The sequence below is a fragment of the Calypte anna genome, chromosome 8 (genome assembly GCF_003957555.1).
Source record: "Calypte anna isolate BGI_N300 chromosome 8, bCalAnn1_v1.p, whole genome shotgun sequence".
Taxonomy (NCBI): domain Eukaryota; kingdom Metazoa; phylum Chordata; class Aves; order Apodiformes; family Trochilidae; genus Calypte; species Calypte anna.
The window spans coordinates 19,202,399-19,225,726 of record NC_044254.1 but is presented as its reverse complement, the minus strand read 5'-3'; the positions used below and the strand labels follow the sequence as shown (position 1 = coordinate 19,225,726).

Sequence of the window (23,328 nt, the reverse complement as noted above, 5' to 3'; positions counted from 1 at the left end):
CTGTTTCAACAATTCCTGCCAAATGCTGCTAAAGAAAACCTCTCTCAATTAAACCAGCGTGAAACAGGAATAACATCAACAAATGCAATAAACTAACACCCTTCTACTATGTGAGAATGAGATCCTGAGAATGAATAAAAACTAATCTTCAAAGGAAAAGAATTTTATTTTGGGGGCAGCAAACTCATTACAGAAGTACAGAAATTATAGAGGCAAAGACCTTCTTGTGAGCTTTAAAACAGAACTGCTACTCTGCAGTCATCTTTGATGAATATCAGCCTGTCCACCCAGAACTCTGGAGATCCCTGATCCAAATTCTTTCTTAAAATTATTTTAATTTCCCTTATTGGACTGGATTCAGTACACTCAAACTAGATTGGATGTATCAACTCCATAAAGTCCTCTGAGTCTAAACACAGCAAAGCTAATGATACTTATTTCAGCTGCTCAAATGGAATCTGGAACCATACGATCTACATACAGAAGGAAACTCAATATAATTTAACTAAAAAGCACTCCTTCATGATTCCCCGACATGAGAAAACACCTAAGAACTCTTTATCAAGTAAAGGTGCAATGAGTATGTCACATTTTTAATATAATGTGCAATCAGCTCTATAGGCTGCCAGTTGGCTTCCTGAAATACCATTCTGATTTAACAGCACATTAATTTATCTCCTAAATGTTTTACAATGGACTAAAATAAGTATGCAAGTTGATCATGATCTGAATTTGCTGCTTCATTTTGTTTTCAATGATAACATGAAGAGAAATGGCATTTATCCACTCAAATGTACCATTCATCAATAAAACATTCTTCTATCGGTAAGCCCCCTGTAACAGTTCAAGTTACTTTAATATCCTACATTCCAGTTAGTCAAAACATATTAACAAAGTGACATTCAGAGTTTGAGGACTGGCACTGAAGATAGGTATTTTTATTGAAAATACCTAACTGAATTAGAAGGCCAGCAATTAATACCCTTAATGGTAAATGAAAACAATCTTCTCAAAGATTTCTCTTGTTCTTTCACCAGACCTGTTCCAACTAAACACAAGTGTAGAATTAAAGTACTCTCTCCTTTTTCACCTTGTTTTTTGTTTGGGTTTTGGTTGGTTGGTTGGTTGGGATTTGGGTTTTGGGGTTTTTTTTGTGACCTTACCATTCATAATCTATATAACCAACTATACATAAAGAGCCTCATTAAAAAGGCTGTCTTGTGTGGGTATTCCTCTGAAAGCCTAACTTTTGCCATTTTAGAAGTTTATATTCTTTATCACATGTTAAATTAAGAACTCCTACATGTGGTAAAGAAAGAACAACAACAGCCCACACAAAACACACTGATTACCCATGCGGATGAAGCATCATAACACCACAAATACTATTCTGTTTTTACTCATTTTATCGTTCATTTCTTTCTTTTTTCTTAATTGAAAATATACTTGTTCATATAAACTTAACAGGCCCCTTTCAGTCCATGTGCCAGGTGTCAGAGTTTACATACAGTTTACATGATAATCTTAGCAGTGCTCATTCATCAGGACACTGGTACAGGGTACATTTAGCTGATTACATCTCCTTGAGACTCAAAAAGGGCATCACGATCATTCAAAACCAGGGCATGATGCCTGATACAACAGTTAAACAATGGTCATTTTATTGTTTCCCTACATGAAAGGCATTTGCAGTTCTGTTGGGTCTGTTCTGCTGTCTGGTGTGTACCACAGCTCTACATTACCCATAAATTTGTTACAGCAAACAGTAAGAGGACATAAAAACAGATTTTTGCCTTTCCACAGTGTAATATCCTATTGCAATGTAACACACAGTAGCCAAATGAACCCTCTGTGGTTATTACCCACCTAATGTTGTAAAAATATTACTATGACATTTTGTCTGGTCGACCATCTTAAAGGTTAATTCTGTTTCCTATTTGAGATTTTCCTCTAGGTGAGGCATTCTGTGCAGTTTCTATTTACTGATTCCAAACAACCCCCAAACTGTTTCATTGCTCACTCTCACTGTTAAGAACATATTGACTGGCTGCCTGCTCTGCTGTTTAATTCATTTATGCTGAGAGTCAGGCATGAAGACAGAATTTTAAATGTGACATTTGCAGGCTGTTGGGTCATTTGAAGCTCTGACAACACTAGGGAGTTCCTGACATACAAACTGGTCCTGATTTCCAATCTTCCATGTTCTGAACACATCAGAGATTCTTCCCGAAGGTGCAGATTTCAGCCAAAAGTTTTTATATCCCTTGTGTTTACTACTCAGAGAAAAGAACTGTACACTTTAAAGTTTTAAAATAAAGCTTGTTTCCTTTAAGGTAAAACAAGCATTGCCTGCAGCGTGCAACTCAACTGCTATAAAACATTAAGATATTCGGAAAGATCTACAATAGTAATTAATACTATTTTGTTAGCATATATTTTTTTAATTAATACTATTTTGTAAAGATGTTGTAAGCAACTTTGACACTTAGTAGACTTTTATTCATTTCTTTTAATCTTTAAGTGTTCAAACACAGCTGAGTCTGAAACCACAGCTACATCTCTGTCCTGGTTTGGGCCAGGATAAAGATGATTTTCTGTCTTGTACTTTTGCTTTTAGCTAAGTCTCCTGTAAGTAGTGGCACTTGCTGAAATTAACAGCAAGTTTCTCAGACAGTGTGTGCTTCTAGGATTGATAACACCTGACGTTTATAGTTACTGCTAGAGACTGGTATGTAGAGCCAAGGACACTGCTCAGCTCTGAGGAACATTTTACTGTCCAGGAGGATAAAGAGGTCCCACCTGCAGCCTCCTTTGGGGAGGAACGGACAAGATAGATGCCAGAATTGACCAAACAGTATTCCATCCCATATACATCACACTCAGTATAAATTTGAGGCATCACGAGGGCCAAGCCATTGATTTCCTGCTTCCAGCTTCCGGCTGCCTGCCCTTCCTGCCTTTCCTGCTTCCCTTCCTTCACCCAGCATCCTGGAAGGATTCCATCCATTCGCCTGCCTGTGGTCCTGATCCATGCCAGCCCATATCTGTGTGTTCCTGCCTCCAGTTCCTGATTGCTGCCGACTCCAGGAGTCCAGCCTGGACTTTCCCAGGGCTGCCCTGCAGCCTCGGTGGTGACGTGAGAGTTATTGGGGGGAGAGGGGGTGGAACGTGGTATCCATTTTCCTGTATATTTGTATATATTTAGTAATTTTTCCTATTTATCATTACTGTTTCATTAAAGTTGAGTAGTTTAGTTTCCAACCCATAAGTCTCTCTCCCTTATTCTCTCTCCTTTCTTTATCAGGGAGGAGAGAGAGATTAATAGAGAGCGTCTGGTACTCGGTTTAATTGCTGGGCCAGTGTTAAACCGTGACAGATTTATTGGCACCCAACGTGGGGCTCGAACTAATTGGCTCGTGACAATCTCACATTTCCTGTCTGGCTACTTCTACTCTGACCATCATCAAGTCCCAGTTTTCAGGCTGAAAGTTTTCTTTTTCTCAAAGCAGTGAATGGACTGTACCATTTTGTCTCCTTTAATGAATTGTTATTATCTTCCCTGACTTTCAGGTCAGTTTTTAGAGTACCCCTGATTACCTGAAAAATTTCATACTGCCAAGGTATCATTAGGAAAACAGTAATCTGACCTAATCAGTCCTGACAGGAAAACTAGTTATTTGTCCCTGAAGCACAACTCAAATCTACAAAGTTAATTTTTTTTTCTTTTGAGAAAATTCCAAATGACTGCAACAGAGTAGGTCTTTTTGCTTTCTTTAGAGCACCAACAAGAAGGAAGATATTAAGTCTCAATACTAATGTTTTACAGCATTATCATAAATTCTATGTGAGTTATTTGGCCATGAGCATTTTCACAAGATGGGCAGAGCCCACTGTGGCTAACAGCAATGAACGAGAAGACATGTAAAGGCAGGTTGGGCATCTAATCTACCATTTAGATAGATGAGAATAAGACCTTGAACTAGAAGGGCAAGACTAGACTAGAGCAGGGCAAGAAGGGAGTATAGAATCTTCGGCACAGAAAATATCTCTTCCTCCTCCTTGCCATAAGTGGGGGGAAAAAAAACTGAGACACAATCTAATAAAAATTGTAGCCTGCTATTCAATCCCAGCTCAGATGTCCACACCATGCCTCATTAGTTTACTTAAATCAGTGGAAGATTTCTATTAATTTTAAATAGACAATTAAAAGACATAATCTAGGCAAAATCTGTTTCTTTTTATTGTGTGAAACAAAAAGCAAACAAAAAACCCTGTGCACAGCAGAAAGGATGATGATACTGCTCGGGTTAGAAACAGAAACAGTGCAAATTCAGAACTGTGTTAGGAGGGGAGACTGTTATGACAGTTGTACCACAATAATGACTCAATACTTCGGCTGCTTTTTCAGAAGGGGAATATTATTTAGGTCGAGATGCAAATTTTATGGACTACATGGATGTTTTTTCCCTTCTAGATCATTAGACACACAAGAATTTTAACAGCAACCTCTGAAGTGTTAACTGTGTCATATAACAAGTGTCTTTTCGTCGCCACGTTCAGAATAAGACATATAAGTTAATAGTTGTTATCTGATCAAAAGTACATTGGTTTACATATTTCCAGCATTAGAACGTGACCTAGAAAAGCAACTTTTATTACAGGTATTTATTCTTAAAGAATTTCCTTCAAAACAGGAAGACATACCTGGTGTATTATCTGAGCTACAGGAAGTTGTTCAGCGTATTTCAGTGGTTCTGTTGCCAACTCATCAGCTGGAAGCCTGGGAGGAAGGAAAGTTAATATTTATCAAAGTCAGTATGATGTTTAACAAGCTAAATTAACGAAATCTGAGTTTCAGGTAAATTACTTTTAAATGTGTGGTATGTGGGAGGTTACTTTGCTTAAGATAAAGAAAGACTATTTAAGACCTTAAATGAATATATTTCTTATAAAGTTGAGTGAAAGAATAAATAGTAGGAAAGTGTGTAACATGGTGGATTTTTTCCCTCACCAAAGCAAACAGAACAGAAATTTAGCCGCAGAAACCTAAGAAAACCTTTAAATTTAGTTTTAAACCAAAAAAGTGCTGGTGAAAGCTGGATTTAAATCCTCTCAGGAAAACCATCTTATGTGTTACAGAGCAGATTCAGCACTCTAAACAATAGAAGCTTCTTCACTCAATCCTGCCAACATAATTCAAATATGACCATCTCCAAACACAAGAGCAATTATTCATCATTTCCTGTTTCTGCTGCAAATGCACATCAGTGTTCAGCTATGGCAGAAGCTCAACACCACAAACATTTGAGCATTTGCCAGCACACTAATGTGTACTATTGGTTCCAAATAAGCCAAAGAACGAGTGTGAACAAAAAGAGTAGAGTATTTCACTAAGAGAATGCATCATGCTCCTTTTAAACTTCAAATAAACTATAGTTGCAATTGGAAATTTTAAATCCATAAGCAGTCTCTTAAAGGAATATTTAAATTACAGGAAATTAATATGAAAGCCTGTTTTAAATCCTTCAACCATACTGCCTTCTTGTACTGGAGCTGCACAGCATGTGCTGCATTATCAAAGTACCAGTCAAGGTTTTCATCAGTCATTCCTCGATCTTTCTGAAGAGTCCTGAAAATAGGAATTTAAGTAATATGACAAGAAATGCAGAGGGTGGGAAGATCTCTATGAAAACAAGGCCTTTCTATAAAGCTGAATCAGAATTACTTTCAGACAAAAACTGTGACCAAGACATTATTTTCAAGGTTCAAATTACTACCTTATGCCCATTCTGGTAAAGAATGATAGGTGCTTGCTGGGTTAATTTACCTGCAGACTGGCTGTCAGGTAAGAGCCAGAAACTACTGGCTTAGACTTTGGACTAGGACTTGACAGGCTGTAGTAAAAAAGAGGACAATAAAAGCACATCTCCTCCTTTTTCCATTCCTGAACTTCTATTGTGGTTTCAAATGCTTTTAAAGCTCCAAATAAGAGCTTGAACATACAGAAATTTGAAACAAACACAGCATGAGGAAGTATGAAAGTCTCACTGCGTAAGAAATTTAAAGCAGAGAATGAAACAAAAAAGTGTTAATATTTCAAAGATCAGAGTGACAGTCTGTCTAGAACTGTTTAACGTGCTGAGAAAAATTAAGTAAGCAAGATCTGAACTACTAAAGCTGATCTGCTAAAAGAGCTCATTTACTTATGTGGGTTTTAGAGGTTTCACACTGTTAAGGCAATGATTAATTTGTACTCACAACACGAAATATTCTGCTGCTGTAATCCAACACAACCATCAGAACTGAGAGTGGGCTTCACAACTCCACTCTAGCGTGCAGAAGGGACCTTTCCAATCACTCCAGTTTCCTTTCTATTTTCTCTCATTTTGCAGAGTCCTGACTAACAGACCACTATTTAGTTTCCCACAGTCAGTGTGGATTGGAGATGACTTCTGTTGTACTGGGAGCCTGCGAGCTGACATAGCACCTTGATTTATGGATACCTATCTATGGATACCCATTTCTTAGCCACAGTTCTAAATATGAAGCCACTGTACTCAGAGCAAAATATTCACCAGTATCTTGAACACTTAGCTCTACACTCTTTACAGGGATACTGCAAATTTGGAAAATTTGTAGATCCCAAAAGTATCAGCTACAGTTATCATAAACCAAATGTTACCAGGGGAATAATAAAAAAAAAAAAGTCTGCTCTACCAAGGACTTTGAGGACTTTGTACCTTTGGCAATATTTTCTGTCTAGACAGAGAGAGTATTCCCTTGCATAGTCAAACACACTCCTTGTCGCAGAAAAATAAAGATGTTTTTTTCAAATGTCAATGAATTAAAAAATACAAAGACTATTTCTTTTTTTGTTCTACTTTACTTTCTGGGAAAAAAATCAATTAAACTACACTATATTATATATAAATTGAAGGATATTGATAGGTGCACATTATAATATACATACATACATGTGTCCACATGTCCATATACCCAAATAATGTATACATGCATGCACAGAGGTATTTGTAAATGCCACAGACCTTTCACATATGTACTCAGTGATGTACTAGCTGTCAAGTCTGCAGGAGAGTTTTGATTGTTCTCGCCTGCAGATTCTTCTCCTGAACTGGATGAGCAAGTATATCTTTTACATTAAACTGCATAAATTAAAGCATGGAAGCTCAGAACTCTTGACAAAAAAGCTGTATGAAATATTGGCCAACTATATCTTCTACCTGGAGCAAGTCCACTTGAGCCAGCAGGTATGATAAAGCAACGCATTAATAAAGCTTGGATATAAGGCTACTAAATGAAGTGCAAGAATAACTCATGGTAAATGACCTTTGCAAATTTGACAATAATAGTGTAGTCTTCATTATGATTGCTGCAGTGCTACCATCTAAAGCCACTGCATGGTATTTTGTCAAGTAAAAGAATATCCCACCTCTTCCTAGTACCATACGCCCAGATCTATCTAACAAAACTTAACTGTGGGAAGGGTATGCAGATTACTGAGCCAACCTAAAACATCAGGATGTTCTTATTGACCATGACTGCTTTTTTTTTTTTTTTTTTCTAAATTTGTAAATTTATATACAGCTTCATGAAGGTTTTTCTGAACACTTTGCTTCCATCTGTTTTGCCTTCTTTGATCAACTATCGTAATGCTTCTGACCAAGAGTCAGATCAGTGAATGAGAGAACATTCAAAGTTATTTACACATTAGAAAATTAAAAGCATTTAAGACTGGTGACATTCTCTTTAGTTAAAAGAGGGAATTACCACTAAGAGTTATGCTGTACTTAGCAAATACAAGTAAAAATTTTCTGAGGGAAAAACCCCACAATTTTTTTGCTTGACTTAGCTTTCTGATTTTCCCACCCAGCAATGATACCTCTGACAGAAATTTAACTTTCTGACAGAGGTATCTGACAGAGGTCTCAGTTTTCAAGTACTTATATACAGTCATTTAGGAATATGCTATAAACAAAGCATCAAAATGTCCAGCATGCAAAGTTCTACCAGTATGTCCGTTAGCAATATCACCTTTGGTATTTGCTTTAACAGACACAAGCAATATAAACTCCTTTAAAGATTAATTCTCAGAAGAAGCACCAGTTTACTGGTCTTAACATTCGTGTAACAGGTATAAGGCAACTTCCTTTAAATTTCTTTTTTCCTTCTTTTATCTTACCAACAAAACCTGTTGTGCAGTCATTTTAACAAAGGTGAAAAATGGATGATGCAATAAGAAATTGTTATCCTTTAGGCAGCACAGAGGATGAAATACTGCATACAGAAGGCTTCTAGGAAACAGCATCTATCACGAAAGCTCTAAGGAGTAAAGTCAAGATTTCTTTGTCCTGAGAACAGACCAGAAACAGTGACTGGAGCCTAAAATCACCTGAAAGTAGGCACAGAGGCTAGATTTTAAGTAGCCTTTTAACTAAGAACAGAGACAGCTCACTACCAGTAAGATCATACTGTATGTCACAGCTCAACTGCATGGTTGTATTCTCTGCCCTGAAGCTGGGGCTGCATCCAAAACTGGCTTCTCTGGGTATGTGCTATGCCCTGAACCCCAAGCAAACACTCTCCTGGAGAGTACTAGCTGGCATGAGGCAAATTAATATCAAGGATGTGCTAACAATTAAACATCACATTTGACTGCAAGGCAGTACATCAGCCTTTTCTTGTTTACAAGTTGAGAAGCAGTTCCTTGTTCCATCTTTAAGAAAATTTCATTGGCTAGCATGATTAGTTTTGCAAGTGGATCAAAGAAAAGCCACAACCTGAGCAGTTAGTACCATGGAGAGAGAAACTTGCTGCAAAGATGTTAATTCGTTTTGCACAAGGTCTAAGATTAGTAGCCCACTAAAACTGGGCCTCCTAGACTGGCAGAGTTACCTGCAAAATGCAATCCTTCTCTAAAAAGTGCAAGGGATAAGAAGTCCATAACTAGAGAGAAGAAAAAGGTCAACACAAAAGAGGATGTTCTACTTACTCCACTTCTACAAGGTGGAGGAAGAGAATAAACAGATCGGGAGATAGATGACCTGCATTTAAATGATCCTGACCTTGCCTCTCCCTCTCACAGAGGGACACAACTAAACAGGCTACTTCTGTCCTTCCAGAGATAACTTCCAGATGCCTGGGATGGAATTCACTTTTGCTCAAAACCAACGATGTCTCAGTTGATAGAATTTGTGCTCAAATCAGGAGTGGCACTATGGGGCTGTAACTTCACAAAATTAGATGGCCTCATTATATTTGACACTTAAACCTTTATAAAACTAAGGTCTAATTTGTTGTAATACAGATTTCCTTGTATGCCTGATTTCTTTCAAAACAATTGTATTTCAAAAACAGTCATTTTTCATTAACTAGTTTTTCAGTAAGAAATAGTCCTTTCTCTCTCAATTGAGCATGACAGCAGAGTGCTGCCAAACCAAGCTAACATGGGGGCATATCAGCATGTACAGCACACACCTGACAGCTGGTAATGCAAAGCATAAGGAAAGCATAAGGAAAACTTGATTTTCAGAGAGAAGACTAAAAGAAACAAACTCTGAAGAGAAGTGGGAAGCAGTAAGAGATAGCAGAAGAGAATCTTAAAATATTCAGTTTAAAAGTTATTTTTATACTGCCACTGTGACTGCTCTTAGATGAAGGAAAGTAAGCATGAAACAGAAACTATGGAAAGTGAATCTAAGTCCAGTAAAATGTGTCAAAATACTTAGTGGAAAATCTGATTTGTTATTTATATTTTCATGCTTGGTCTTATGAGAAAAATCCTGAGAGTCAACGTGTGCTAAAGAAAGATGAATCCCTAGCAAGAGGTGGCACATATTGCCACGGGTGCTAATCCAACCTACAGTCTGCTACCCAGAACAGCTACAGTGGCTTTAAGGCAGACATACATTTTATTTCATGCAGGTATTACAAAAATAAGGGCGGGAAAGAGCAGCATGTGAGCCTTAACTGGTTAGCTCATGGCAGAGATGAGCTGTTAAGACTCTTTAAGAGCAAATTAAAAGAAAAGGTCTTGATAACAGGACAAGCCATAAAACCTGGCTCCCTGGGCAAATGCACTAATTACATGAGGCAATAGAACTAAGGCAAATATTTCTTCCTTCATTCCCAGTCTCTAGATTTGATGTTTTGGACAGATCAGACATCCTTTCATGCTTATGACCTGTGCACAGGGAATATTGCACCTCTATGAAAATAACGTTTCTTGATGATAAGTCCAAATATATAACCCCCTCTATTGGAAACTACACAAAATCAAAGTCAGAATGTGAACAGGGTAAAGAGAATATCAGAGACAAAAAAGCATTCTTGAAAATGTGGTTTGGGGCTTACCTTCTTTATTTGCTGTTACTGTACAAGACTCTTGCACTGCTCCTAAAGTACAGCCTGGTTTATTTGACAGATAACTTCTGAACAGTATGAATGAAAATACTGGGATGGATTGTCCCACTTCTAGAAGTGGCTTGAAAACAGAAATACTGCAACTCATCAGTCAGTCAGTATGTGACCAAAGAATGCAAATAACACAGAGGTGTCCTAAATCAGACACCCCAGACTGAAAGGTTGAAATTATTAATCTAAACCTGTGTATAGCACTGATAGCTTTACTGACTGTAAATACATGAACACGCTTGCATCTGGCAATAAAAAGAAAACAAAATGCCAGAGCTTTATGCACCACATCAGAAAAAGTTATTAGGTTTCCTATTAAAGAGAGACTGAAATGGGCTATGTCAGGTTTGAGTGAATAGTTTTTTAAATTGGCCATTGAGAAATTTATCTACCATATCCATACTACAGAAGATTAAGAATTAGACCTTGGATCAATGCCAGGTACTTGATCTATCTGCTAAATCCTAACTTCACAGATATATAAGAATAAGGAATGTTTGAACAATAGAAGCACTAACATAGATGGAAAATGCTAGTGTTCAAAAAGATGAGCTCCTGGTTAATTCTGCTCTTGCTCAACATTGTGTTAATCAATCCTTTTTTATTTGTTTTAAAGGAATGCAAGATTTGTCTATAAGCATGTTTAACACATGGGTAGTCACAAAGAAGAGAAGCAAACACTTGAGAGTATAATGATTCCAGGGAAACTGGTTCACAATGTCACCTTCAGAGCATCAGTTTCTTTTGTTAAAGGGTCAAAACAAGTATTTGGAGTAGTTAGGAAAGTATTCAGTGTATGCTTTGGAGCCAAAACCTTCCCTCAGGTGGGTGTGGATGTTCCTCTCTTAAAAAATCTGGTATCTCTAATAATGCAAACAATTTAATTCACTGCCATAGTACTGAGCCTGGATAAGCCAAACAGCTGGCAGCTTACCTTGGGAAACCCTGCAGGTCTGTCTAGCAGAACACTAATGTGCATCTTTTGCAGCTCATTGCTGTAGAGTCTGAACATGATGTCTGTGAACAGGTAAGACACCAGTGCACACAGAGACAAGAGAACTATGAGAGAGCTTTGTCTACAGCAGAAGTATGTGGGCATTTCACAAACACAGCCAAGCACACCAAGACTCTGGTGCACAAATGCTGTGACCTCCACTCTCTGATGCTTGGAGAACTTAATGCAGCAGGTGACACACTATCAAAGATGGCTTAAACAGAAGATTGCACAAAAAATGAACAATGCAATATGGAGATGAGGGAATAAAACAAACTGAAGGCAAAAGTTGCCTTTGATGGAATGAAAAACTAAATCAATGTTAGACACAATCAGATTTATAATCATCTGAAGAAAGAAGCTACTGACTTGCATTGGAAAGAAAAAATACTTTACTTCATTGTGTTGGCCTTCACAGAGAGATATTCCTGTAGAATAAAGCAGAAAATCATCTTACAGTTTAGAAATGCAAAATACTTCCTGTAACTTATTAGTTTCTTTTCAAATAAATGTAAAAGACTTTGACCCAAACCAGTTGCACAGACTTATTCCTGGAGTTTAAAAAATACCTAAAGTCTCTGAATGCACCATGATTTCTTTTGGACCCAGCCATAAAAAGGTCTGCTGCCCTTCTCTGTGTCTCAGACACATGGAGTATTACATAATCTGTTTCTTCATAAACTGGATAAAACCAGACTGTAACAAGTGTTTCTATGATCCATGTGTAAATTCCTAACCAAAGATTAGGTGATTAATCTGTTAAACCACATACTTTCAACTATTCCAAGATCCTAAAAGAGGAAGGAATCTATTGTGTGTTATAACACAGCTTGACTACTACTGTCTCACTGCTCTTCTCTAGCCAATGACTTTTGTCAAAATACATTTTGTCTCTCTTCTTCCTGCTCCTATTTTTATATTTATGCAAGACACTGGAAAGGTATTTTAAGGAATATTAGCTTTGGTAAGCAAAACTGACTTTGCTGCTACTGGAAAAAGACATGACCTGTAGGCTTCATTTCGCTATCTCAAATATTCCACATTTTAGGTAAATTAGAAAATCTCTTTTGAATTAATTTAAACTTCAACATGATTATGCTGCTGAAGCATAAAATGCTAATCAGCATTTTGAGATAAAAAGACCACCTAAGTTTCTCTTCTATCGCTGAAAATCATCATCTGACTCCACAGCTAAAAGTAAGTACTCATTGCTTAATATTAATTCATTGTCACAACAGGAAAATCTGGGGGGGGGAAAAACCCCAACTTTCTCTATCAAATTTCCCAAACTTAGGGCATTTTTATACAGCCAAGTCCAGCTATATCAGGGGATGGTCCAAAGAAGTCAGAAAAGAACCTCACCCACCTGGCTGAGCAAAAGTTCAACCTATTTTGAAGTGTGTACATGCTGCATCAAGCAAATAAGGCTGCTACCTTAAACTTCCAGGACCCAGTCCTTCCCAGTTGTATGGGAAAATATTTAAGAGAGTAGTTAAAAATCACAGGTTATTATCACTCTATGACCAGAGTTTGGAAACCTGCAACTCAGTTTCAAAGAAATCACGAAGAAAAAAGACCAAACCCTCCCCTGCTACCACATCACACATGCAGTTTAAATACTACTACCAGTACATGTTAGAATTATACTTTCAGTTCAATAAAGGAAGCTTGCTCATTTTTCATAACTGAAGTTTATCAGCAGTGCCTAATCTTTACACAGAACAATTCAACACCACCTGCCAGTGCATAGAAAGTCAGAAAATTTTAACATGGGAATATGCCAGGATAGCAATTCCAATAGCAATTAGTCTTTGTAGTGCAGTTTGCATTTTGTTTTACACCACTGTGCCTTCCTGCATATATTCAAATTAAAAAACATATCTGCATTTTTTTTATATTGTTACACTTTTCAACGAGCACCTTTTAAAACCACACATTTTAAGTCCCACTACTTCTACACCTAGGGTACACATTTTTATTTTTTCAGTTCATGAGCTATGTAATGTGCAACCAGCTACACTTTCTCATCAGACTGCTCTGTTCACTACAGGAACTGTCACAGTAGCAGTGGAAACAGCTGTTCCCTGCCCAACACCACCCTCAGACCTTCTGACTTAGCCCCTAACATTTTAAGTTTCCCACTTTACTGTCTTGCTGCTTTACTCTAATTCATCAATGTAGATAACTCCACAGAACTATAGAAATGTTTTCAAGGGATGCTTTGGAGATTATTCAGTTCAATAGCACATCAGGACAGCCATGGCTTTATCTACCTGAGTACTGAAAACCTCCTCAACATCTCTATGTTTCATGCTTTACTGCAACTTTACTCTTTGCAAAAACATTTCTCCTAATGTGCAAACCTGAACCTCCCAAGCCAAATCCTGCAGACAATGACCCTTTTAACCCCATAACTACATTTCAAAGAGGTGCAGCCTGCTATTACCTTTCCTGTTCTTTAAAGGTTAAGCAAACTCAGTTCCTTCTACTACTTCTCACAGGTTGTGTGCTCTATGACCTGACCATCTTGGCAATTCTTCTCCACTGTCTCAGCCTCTTTCTTGAAGGGGAAGACTAAAAGCCAGACACAGTATTTCAGGTGGGGCTGCACCAGCATAAGGAGAAATAATAACAATATTGCTCAATCTGCTAATCATATTCTTCCTCATGCAGCACAGTAGGCATTTTCCCTTATTGATGTTGACACCCTTCTGCTGGTTCATGTCCAGCCTGGTACCTACCACCACCTCCAGATCCTTTAGAGCAGGGCTGCCAACCAGCCTGTCAGCTGCCAGCCCCTACAGATACAAAGAACAAGAAAGGACACCAACTCACTTCTTCTTTCAAGTGTATAAAATAGAATATATCGGTAGCTGTAACAGATCCAGGATATCTTGAAAGAAACACACTATACACTGGGCACTCAAAAAATTAAAAATTACAGTTCTGAGTTCTCGAGAAATAGTTTAGTGTGCAGCCAAGTCACCCTTGAACAGTAAATCTTACATTCAATGCTTTTGGGTACAACATGATCAGCGACACGTTTCTATAAAGCAGACAACCAAGACACACCAAGGATTGGAAAACACCATACATCAAAACTTAACCAACTGATTTTCTCTCTTTCATCAGTGCTGTATCTCTCTTTAGCCAACTCTAGGGCCCTAAGCATGGCCCAGGCAGACAGAACTGAGTAGCATTCCAATCAGCTAGCAGTAAATGCTTTAGGTCAACCTGTCAGCACAGGTACCTATGTAATATAAAATTGCTAAGCACATTAGGAATGCTTTCCTTCACAGAAAGCTGAACAGAAACTATGTAGCTTGTAACCCTTTTATCAGTCTTATCTTCTGGACTGTGACTTTCTGTTATTTACTGATGACTCATACACTTCTTTTGTCCAGATTCTGGTTTGTTTGTTCTTGTTAACATCAGATGAAGCCTCAAGTTCAAATACAAACACTTAGATATATGTTCTGAGGCCAAGGTACTGCAGGTTACTGAGCCTGATGATACTGAACAATGTAGCTATTAATATTTGACTCTGTAAAGCAGTCACTATTTTTCTTCATATTATATGGTCGACCTTTCTGCCTTCACATATGTCATAGGGAAAGGACTCACCTCCTGTCCACCACAGCCCACTGCATATTAACCATATTGCTCCAAGTGACTACACAAACTTTACAGCCTTTAAACTCAATTTTAGTGGTTTGCTCCCAGGAACTGAAGCAGTGGCAGCAAGTCATACTTTTCCTGGGTCAAGTACATGGCACACCACTTCCCTAGCTCCCAGCAAGAATACAAACTTGGGAATTCTCCAGCCGATCCAGACAAGTCAAAAGGTCTGTGGGACAGAGAGAGGGACACTAACTCCTTCCACTCGATCCAGTGCTGAACCATGTCTAGCATCTGCCAGCTATACCCATGCATGAATGCCAGATCTGCTGGTTATCCCTGGTTGCAAAGCCAAATAGTAGACTGGACAAGCCAGATTTCAAATCTTCCAAGGTGATTTCGAACTCAAATACCTGACATAAAATCTGGCATCTCAGGCACCTGCCAAGTTCAGATTTCTGATTACCTCACCCTCTTCTTGCTGGGAAGAGACAGATGCAGTAGCTCTGAGCATGCCACAAGCTATCAAGTTTCCTTTCTCTCTCTGCAGCCTCCAAGGGACAAGGCTGAAGCAGGAACAGAAGCAGCTTAGGGCTAAAGGCACAGCCTTCCCCATCTTTCCTTCTCAGTTACCTTAAATTATCTGCAGTGTTTTATTTGTCTTACGGCAAGAGTAAAGAGAGAAAATGTTTTAATATGAAAAAGCTTTTTTACAGAAGTTTCAGTTTATTTCCATATGTACCTTGGATATGAATTCTGCAACATCTTAATAAACTAAATGCTAAGCAATGCTTAAAAAATCATCAAAGATCTTATTTATAATGTAATAAGGTAAAAGCTACTTCTATGAAATGTTAAGTTCATAAAAAATTAAGTACATTTTTCAAGGCACCTATATGGGCTGCATCTTGCCCTCAGTAACAGTAATTTATGAGTTAGTAGAATTACTGAACTAACAAAAATGTATAACAACAACTGATATTCAATAGTAACTTGAAAATAGGACTGCAACTTTTAAAATTAAACCTTCAGTATTCAGTCAGAACATGCCCAAACTTACATTTACCACAACTCTCCAACACTGTCTTAGGGGAGTACAGACATTCAAGGGGTTGATCTGGTTTTACTTTCCAAAACAAAAGCAAAATACAGAAAAAAATTATCCACATCACTCTTTTGTCAGATTCTTCATCTTTTTTTTTTTTTTTTTTAAATGCGTACAAGGGTTTACGTGAACATTATTTGCAATTTTGACTAAGATTGAAGCCCTAACACTGTTAATCTAATCTCAAGTCTTTATCTCATACCAGTGGTAGAGTCTTCCATTATTTAAAAGTAATTTCCTGCAAACATTTACAAATTACACAACATTGCTTGAGTACATCTGAAGGTTAAATATACATTATCAAGAGATACTACCAGGAAGAGACTAGATAAGCCCATATGTCACTCGTTTTTAGTACTTCATGTTCTCCATACACCTTACATGAAAGAACAAAATCTCCAATGCTGCTGAGGTCCTTCACAATCCTACATATAAATATATATTTGTCCACGTGTCTATATACATAAAAGGCAACCACGAAACCAAGGCAAGAATTCTTTTGGAATTTTAAGTCTCTGCAGCAAGTTTTCAATGTCTGCCCTATAGAGGGTATGCATTCTAAAAAACCTTATTGCAGAATTCAAAATATGTATTGATTATTGTGGCTAGCATATGTGTTCCTTATGGCTGCTGCTTAGTTGAGATTTCACTGGCACAAGCTTTTTTTACTTCAATATCTCCCTGACTTATTTCCCAAGAAAAACCACAAAACAAAAGGCTGCTTCTGATGCATTTATTAAGACTACAATGAATGTGGCAAACAAACCCATCCCCACTGGTGAATATATGAATCACTTTGAAATGAAAAAAATTTCCATTTCAGTAAATACACTGCACTGTAAAGTACTGAACTTGCACTACAGAGCTGCTCAGTGACTGCAGTTACTGCCTTATTACAGGGTCCTGGACTGAAATGTGGTAATATAGTATTCACTGGTGCACTGTATTCATTGAGAGAGAAAGGCCTGAAAGACAGACACAGTGGGGAAAGCAGCAGTAAGAACACCACCTGCTATCTCAAGCTGACTGCTAAGCAGTTGACAACATTTTCACTGCAGCACTTGCCCTTTAGCACAGGCAGGGGTTTCCTCAGTATCATGGCACAACCACAGTGCCATCACCTTCGCAGAAGAGCTGGCAGCCTGGGGGTACTCTGGGAAGCCAAACTCTGGTAAAATATGATTTATGACAAGAAAATGACAGGGCTGACCATTCTCCGTAAGTGGGATATTTTCTATTTATGTCAAGAATGTGTGGTTTTTTGTTATTCAAATACTTTTGCTATGATCTTAGGGCTATATAATGTAGAGAGACATTGTCAACCAGGTGCCTTGAGTTGCCAAAGAGTGGGTGTGAGTCCACCTGTGCCTGATTAGGACAGGCCCCTATTGGGCATGAGCAAGACCAGGGGGCCAATAAAGGTGGGACACACACCCACAGAAGGCAGCTCAGCTCACTCTGGTGTGAGGCATGGAGAGGCCAGCAGCTCGTCGAGCCTCTGGAGCAAGAAAGGCTCTTCCCGCTACACTTCTACCCTGGAAGTGCTGTGTGGTGGCTGGAGTCCTGGAAGAGACCAGCAGCTCGTCGAGCTTCAGGAGCAAGAATGGCTCCTCCCGCTACATTTGGAGGCATGGCACCTGGTTGACAATGTCTCTCTACAATATAAAGATGTTGACCAACTACTGGCCAGTACATCCTTAGTAAAACAACCATTACACAAGAGATCTTTTCAGTGGGGAAAAGGAAAAGAAGAAGCATTTTAAAAATGAGTTGCTGAGTAATTATAAAGTCTGAATTCAAGACAATGGTATAGCCAGTGCAACACAAATTGGTAATGTTATATCATAATCTCCTCTAGTAGTACAGTGAAGAAGTGTTTCCAGATTTGGGGCTTTGTTTAGTGGTATTCTGTTTTGTTTTTAAACAAAACATAAGAGAACCACTGATTTATTAGAAATACTTCACTAACTCATACAAAGCAATTCAATATATTATATTTCAAAAATAATTTCTACTGGAATCTTATTCACTCCACTTCTATCAGGACTGTACATTGACTATACAATATTGTAACTCACAGTTTATTTTATTGTGAGCAAATATATTTAATCCTATGTACACAATACTGGTGTAAAGGTAAGCAAATTCAAAGTGAAAGAAGAAGAAGATAACCACAACTAGAAGGATTCTGAGAGAGAATTCTCCAAACAGATGACAAGTCTGAAAATGTCTCATGAGTAAGCCCCTAGGATATTATTTCACAGCAGCCACTTCTGAAAGCACAGTGAAACAATGGAAAACCTCTGCTACTTCATCTGTGAGCACTCAGTGCACTTTTTTGTTGCTGTTGGATATGGAAAGCAAAGTATGAGACAAAACTGAATGTTAATAACTACTGTACATAATCATAAATGAAAAAAAGACTATATTTTAATTTAGTGAAAGACAACCTTTTCCCAAATGTATTCATTTTCAGAGAAGTATTTTGCAAGGTGATCTATTTGCTTGCACCACCTAGTGGGGTTTAGTCTAATCTACCAAAACAGTCAGTGCTCAGGTATTTTCCTACCTCATGATGCTAGTGACAAACCACATTCTTTCACAATGTGCTTAATATTTCAAGCCTGCACGACCCACTAACAGCACTACATTTCTAAGCTTCCTTCTGTAAAAACATAGAACCAAAAATGCCAGAAAACAAAACCTGCTTTGCTTCTATTAGGGTCTGCAGAAATTTATCAGCAATGTCACAGAAAACTATTGCTTTCACTGGGCACTGCCCCAGTACGAAACTTTACTACATGAAGTCCAGCTCCATTGGAAAAATTATTTTTTTGGGTCAACCCCCAGTCCAATAATAGACAAGAACTCCTTAAGGTATGCCATTTAGGACTTGTATTTAAAAACTGAACTTATTCAGAATATAGTTATTCCAAAGGTGAACTTGCATACTGTAGTAAGAAGTCTGTTGCGTTTAACCTGGAGCAGGAATCATTCTAGAGGCACTACAGAATATTTATTTAATTGCCTCATCTAAAAAACAAGAGATCAGTGCCAAAGTGCTTCTAGATCTCCCACCTCAAGTTGCAGTGTAGGGACCTTAAGCGTTTATAGAAATTGACACCACTTTTTTTACAACATTTCAGCTTCATCACCTTCAGTTCTTACTTCAATATAGACTTTTGTTTGTAACTCATACAACGGCAGGGGAGAATAAAATATTACATCCACTTTACACTAAGGGACTCATCACAAATGTTTCATTTGGATTCACAGGAAGCCTTTGGGGAATAATGCAAAACTTTTTACCCTTCTATAAACTTCCCTGTAAGCAGAGAGGAAAACATTTTCATTTCACAGTGGTTTATAAAATAACCAATATCTGTTTATCCAGAAACAATGCCTTTTTTTCAAGAAACAGACACCAGTAACAACTGCACTGCCATGAATGCAAAGCCCCAGGCTATGGTAATGTCTAAAACGGTTAAGTACTATCTACTACTAAATGTTAGAATCATATTCTAACAGTATCAGAGGAGAACTGTGCTGCAACCAAGCAGACACTAACACAGTCCTTTGAAGGAAAGGCAAGAAGTGAGACAGACTGTGCTTTAAAGAAAAGGTAGTGGGTTTTTTCCCTTTTTGTACTTGAAATTTTAGCTTGTTCCAATACTCATAACAAAGCACTCTCTCAGGAAAGCACATTAAAGGGCATTTTTCATAGTTTTCCTATTTGCTTAAGGTTCCAACATTTTGCTCTAGGATCAAGTTTAAGACTTCATAGCTTCATAGAAAGCAGAAAAAGAAATCATGCTTGCAATTTTATCCCATGTACATTTGATGTTCACCCACACAAAACCTAATTCTGCACAACTATGAAGCAATCTATAGGCAAAACAGTAGACTTCATACCCAATATCAAATTGCTGCAGAATGCCAACTCCATTCAAAAAAATTAAAAGTATTAAAGTTCATCCTTTAAATTAATCATTGATATCAGAACATAGGTTCAGATTCTAAAGCACAGGCAACTGATGGTGCATATTTTTTATATAAACCTGTTATACGTGGGTAACTTGTACCTCTAAACCTACAAACAATTCTGACATCCAAGAATTTTAAGCTGCTTTGCTACTCCAGCACAGAAGGGAAAGCTCTGCAGTCAGTTGCTGCAACATAACATCCCATAAAGAACTTGCAGTATTCCCACAGTGGGACCACATTTATTAGGAAACCTTTTGGTCCCTTTTACGTCAGAACAGCATTTTTGGAGCCTATTCTACCACACAGGTTAAGACTGGAGTGATTAAAAACTTGTCTGCAGAGAAGATAAAGAAAGAACCAAAACCCAAACAACCACATAAAAGTTTCAAACATTAGATGAAGAGCAGGTTTGAGACCATCTAAAGGACCTGAAAGTGAACAAGTCCATGGGACCTTATGGGATTCACCTGTGGCTCCTGAAAGAACTGGTGGATGAAGTTGCAAAGCCACTGCCCATCGTGGAAAGTCACGGCAGTCTGGTGACGTACCTGCTGACTGGAAATGGGGAAACATAACCCCATTTTCAGAAACAGAGAATAAGACAACCCAGGGAACTACAGGACAGTCAGTCTCACCTCTGCGCCTGGCAAGATCATGGAGCAGATCCTCCTGAAGGCTCTGCTAAGGCATGCAGATAACAAAGGGGTGACTGGTGACAGCCAACGTGGCTTTACTAAGGGCAAGTCCCGCTTGACTAATTTGGTGGCCTTTCATGGTATTTCACTGGACAAAGACAGAGCAGCAGACACCATCTACCTGGACATGTGCAAAGTATACAGTGCAAAGTATATATGTATATACTGTATACATGTGCAAAGTATACAGACATTCCAGTCTCCAAATTGGAATAGCACAGATTTGATGGATGGACCACTCACTGGATCCAGAACTGGCGGGATGCTCACACCCAAAGTATTGTGTTCAATGTTTGGGTGGAGACATGTGATGAGTGGTGTTCCTCAAGGGTTGGTACTCAGGCTAGTGGTGCCTTTTAACATCTTTGTTGGTGACATGGAATTGAGGGCACCCTCAGCAACTCTGCTGACAACACTGAAATGTGAGGTGAAGTCAACATGCTGGAGGGAAGGGATGCCATCCAGAGGGACTACGACAGGCTCAAGAACTGGGCTTATGCAAATTGCATGCAGTTCAACTAGGCCAAGTGCAAGATTGTGCACCTGGGTCAAGGCAATCCTGTGCACAAATACAGGCTGGGAGGAGAATGAATTGAGGGCAGCCCTGAGGGGAAGGACTTGGGGGTGACAGGAGACAGAGCTGTCAATGTGTACTTGCCCTGGGCTGCATCAAAAGAAGCATGGCCAGCTAGTTGAGGGAAGTGATTCTCCCTCTCTGTTCTTGTGAGACCCCACCTGTGTCCAGTTCTGGAGTCCCCTACATAAGGACAGAGAGCTCCTAGAACATGTCCAGAGGAGAGTCACAAAAATGACCATAAGACTGGAGCACCTCGCCTATGAAGAGAGGCTGAGGAAGCTGAGGTGGTTCAGCCTGGAGAGGAGGATTCTCAGAGGTGACCTTATAGTAGCTCTCCAGCACTTGAAGGCAGGCTGGGGTGGGACTTTTTGCATGGGCATGTAGCAAAAGGACAAGGGGCAATGGTTTAAAACTTTGAGAGGGGAGGTTTAGATTAGATATTAGGAGGAAAATTCTTTACTATGAGGATGGCGAGACACTGGAACAAGTTGTCCAGGGATGCTGCAGATGTCCCATCCCTGGAAGTATTCAAGGCCAGGTTGGAGAGGGCTTTGAGCACCCTGGTCTAGTGGCAGGTGTCCCTGTCCACAGCAAGAGAGTTGGATCTAGATGTTCCCTTCCAACCCTGGCCCTTGTATGATTCTATGATTCTTCAAACACATGCAAGTACCTCCTTAATAGGATCTAACAGACTCCAGTGCTAACTTCTTCAGCAATCATGGTCCTCATATTTTTATTTTAAAGACAATCTGCGATTTCTATGTGATGAAAGTTGAGTATCAATAATATTTGCATTTAAATTTCTTTTTTATTTTTAATGCTTTATGAAATGGCCCTCATATTTTCTGTTACATTTCTCTTTTTACTTAGCTTCTGTCTAAAGCACTGGTGGTTGCTATGGTAACTTCAGCTTTTTTTTCCCCCCTGTTCATGCTGGTTTTCATCAAACTCAATGACTTTTTTAATCTTATCTGCTCTATAACAATAGTTCCTTGGCTAAGGTGCTGTATAATGTACCAGATGAGAATCCTTGTATTTCATAGTAGTAACAGGAAAAATGTCAAGTTTTGCTCAATTCTAAAAACTAGCAATTGAAGTGGTGTTTTTGAGAGGTTTCATTTATTTGTTTTTTAAATTCCTGAGTTCATATCTTTCTTTTAATCTGAATATTATGCAGATAACATATAGTAACTAGCATACCACTAAATGTGAGATAAAGCAATTTTTAAAAGCAGTAATGATTAAAGAAGACAAGACCTTGTGTGGTAACATTTTAAAAGAAAAGTAATCAGCCATTCATGTAGACTAAGCAGGACACAAACAAAATAAGAACAGTTATTTTCTGAACTACCATTGCAGATTAACATTAGTTCAAATCTCCCTGTCACAGAAAAAGAAATACCTCTAGTCACTTTAATAAATTATTTCTGAAGTTTAGCATACATTCTGCTATCAAGCTCATCTATAACTCACAGGAAACAAACTATGTCAAAAACAGACGATGTACACACCAGACCCGAGACACTTCCAAACACTCTTCACTAAAATTTTACTTTAAATCTATTTTTTTCAAGACTATTTAATTTTAGGGCTAAATTCCTTAGTGTAGATTTCTTCTGGAAGGTTTCCTTTACTTGAACTACTGCAAAGGAGATGCTCTCTTGATATTTTCTACAGGACAATGTCATCTTTTTCTGCTCTAGACAGGAAGCATCTCTCCTGAGTACTTATCACCTCACAAAAATAACTTAAAACACAGGGATTCAGTCCGATTGAGCCGATTAAATATCACAAATTAACACTCACTAAAACCAGCACACCTGGACTAAAGTTGCACTTGCCTATGGTTACCTGAATCTGGCCCCTAGCTACTCTGTCATGTATACAGGAAGGGTCATGCTGGAGAGAGTTTGGTCCAGTACAG

The 23,328-nt window shown here is 38.4% G+C and overlaps 1 protein-coding gene across 1 annotated transcript in view; it reads right to left on the bottom strand.

Annotated features, from left to right (window-relative positions):
• Positions 1 to 23,328, bottom strand: part of PIGK (phosphatidylinositol glycan anchor biosynthesis class K) — a 66,050-nt gene that overhangs the window by 18,097 nt on the left and 24,625 nt on the right. The window contains exon 10 of the mRNA XM_030455608.1: positions 4,705 to 4,780. Within this exon, the coding sequence (XP_030311468.1) occupies positions 4,705 to 4,780 (76 nt within the window). The remainder of the gene's footprint in view (positions 1 to 4,704; positions 4,781 to 23,328) is intronic.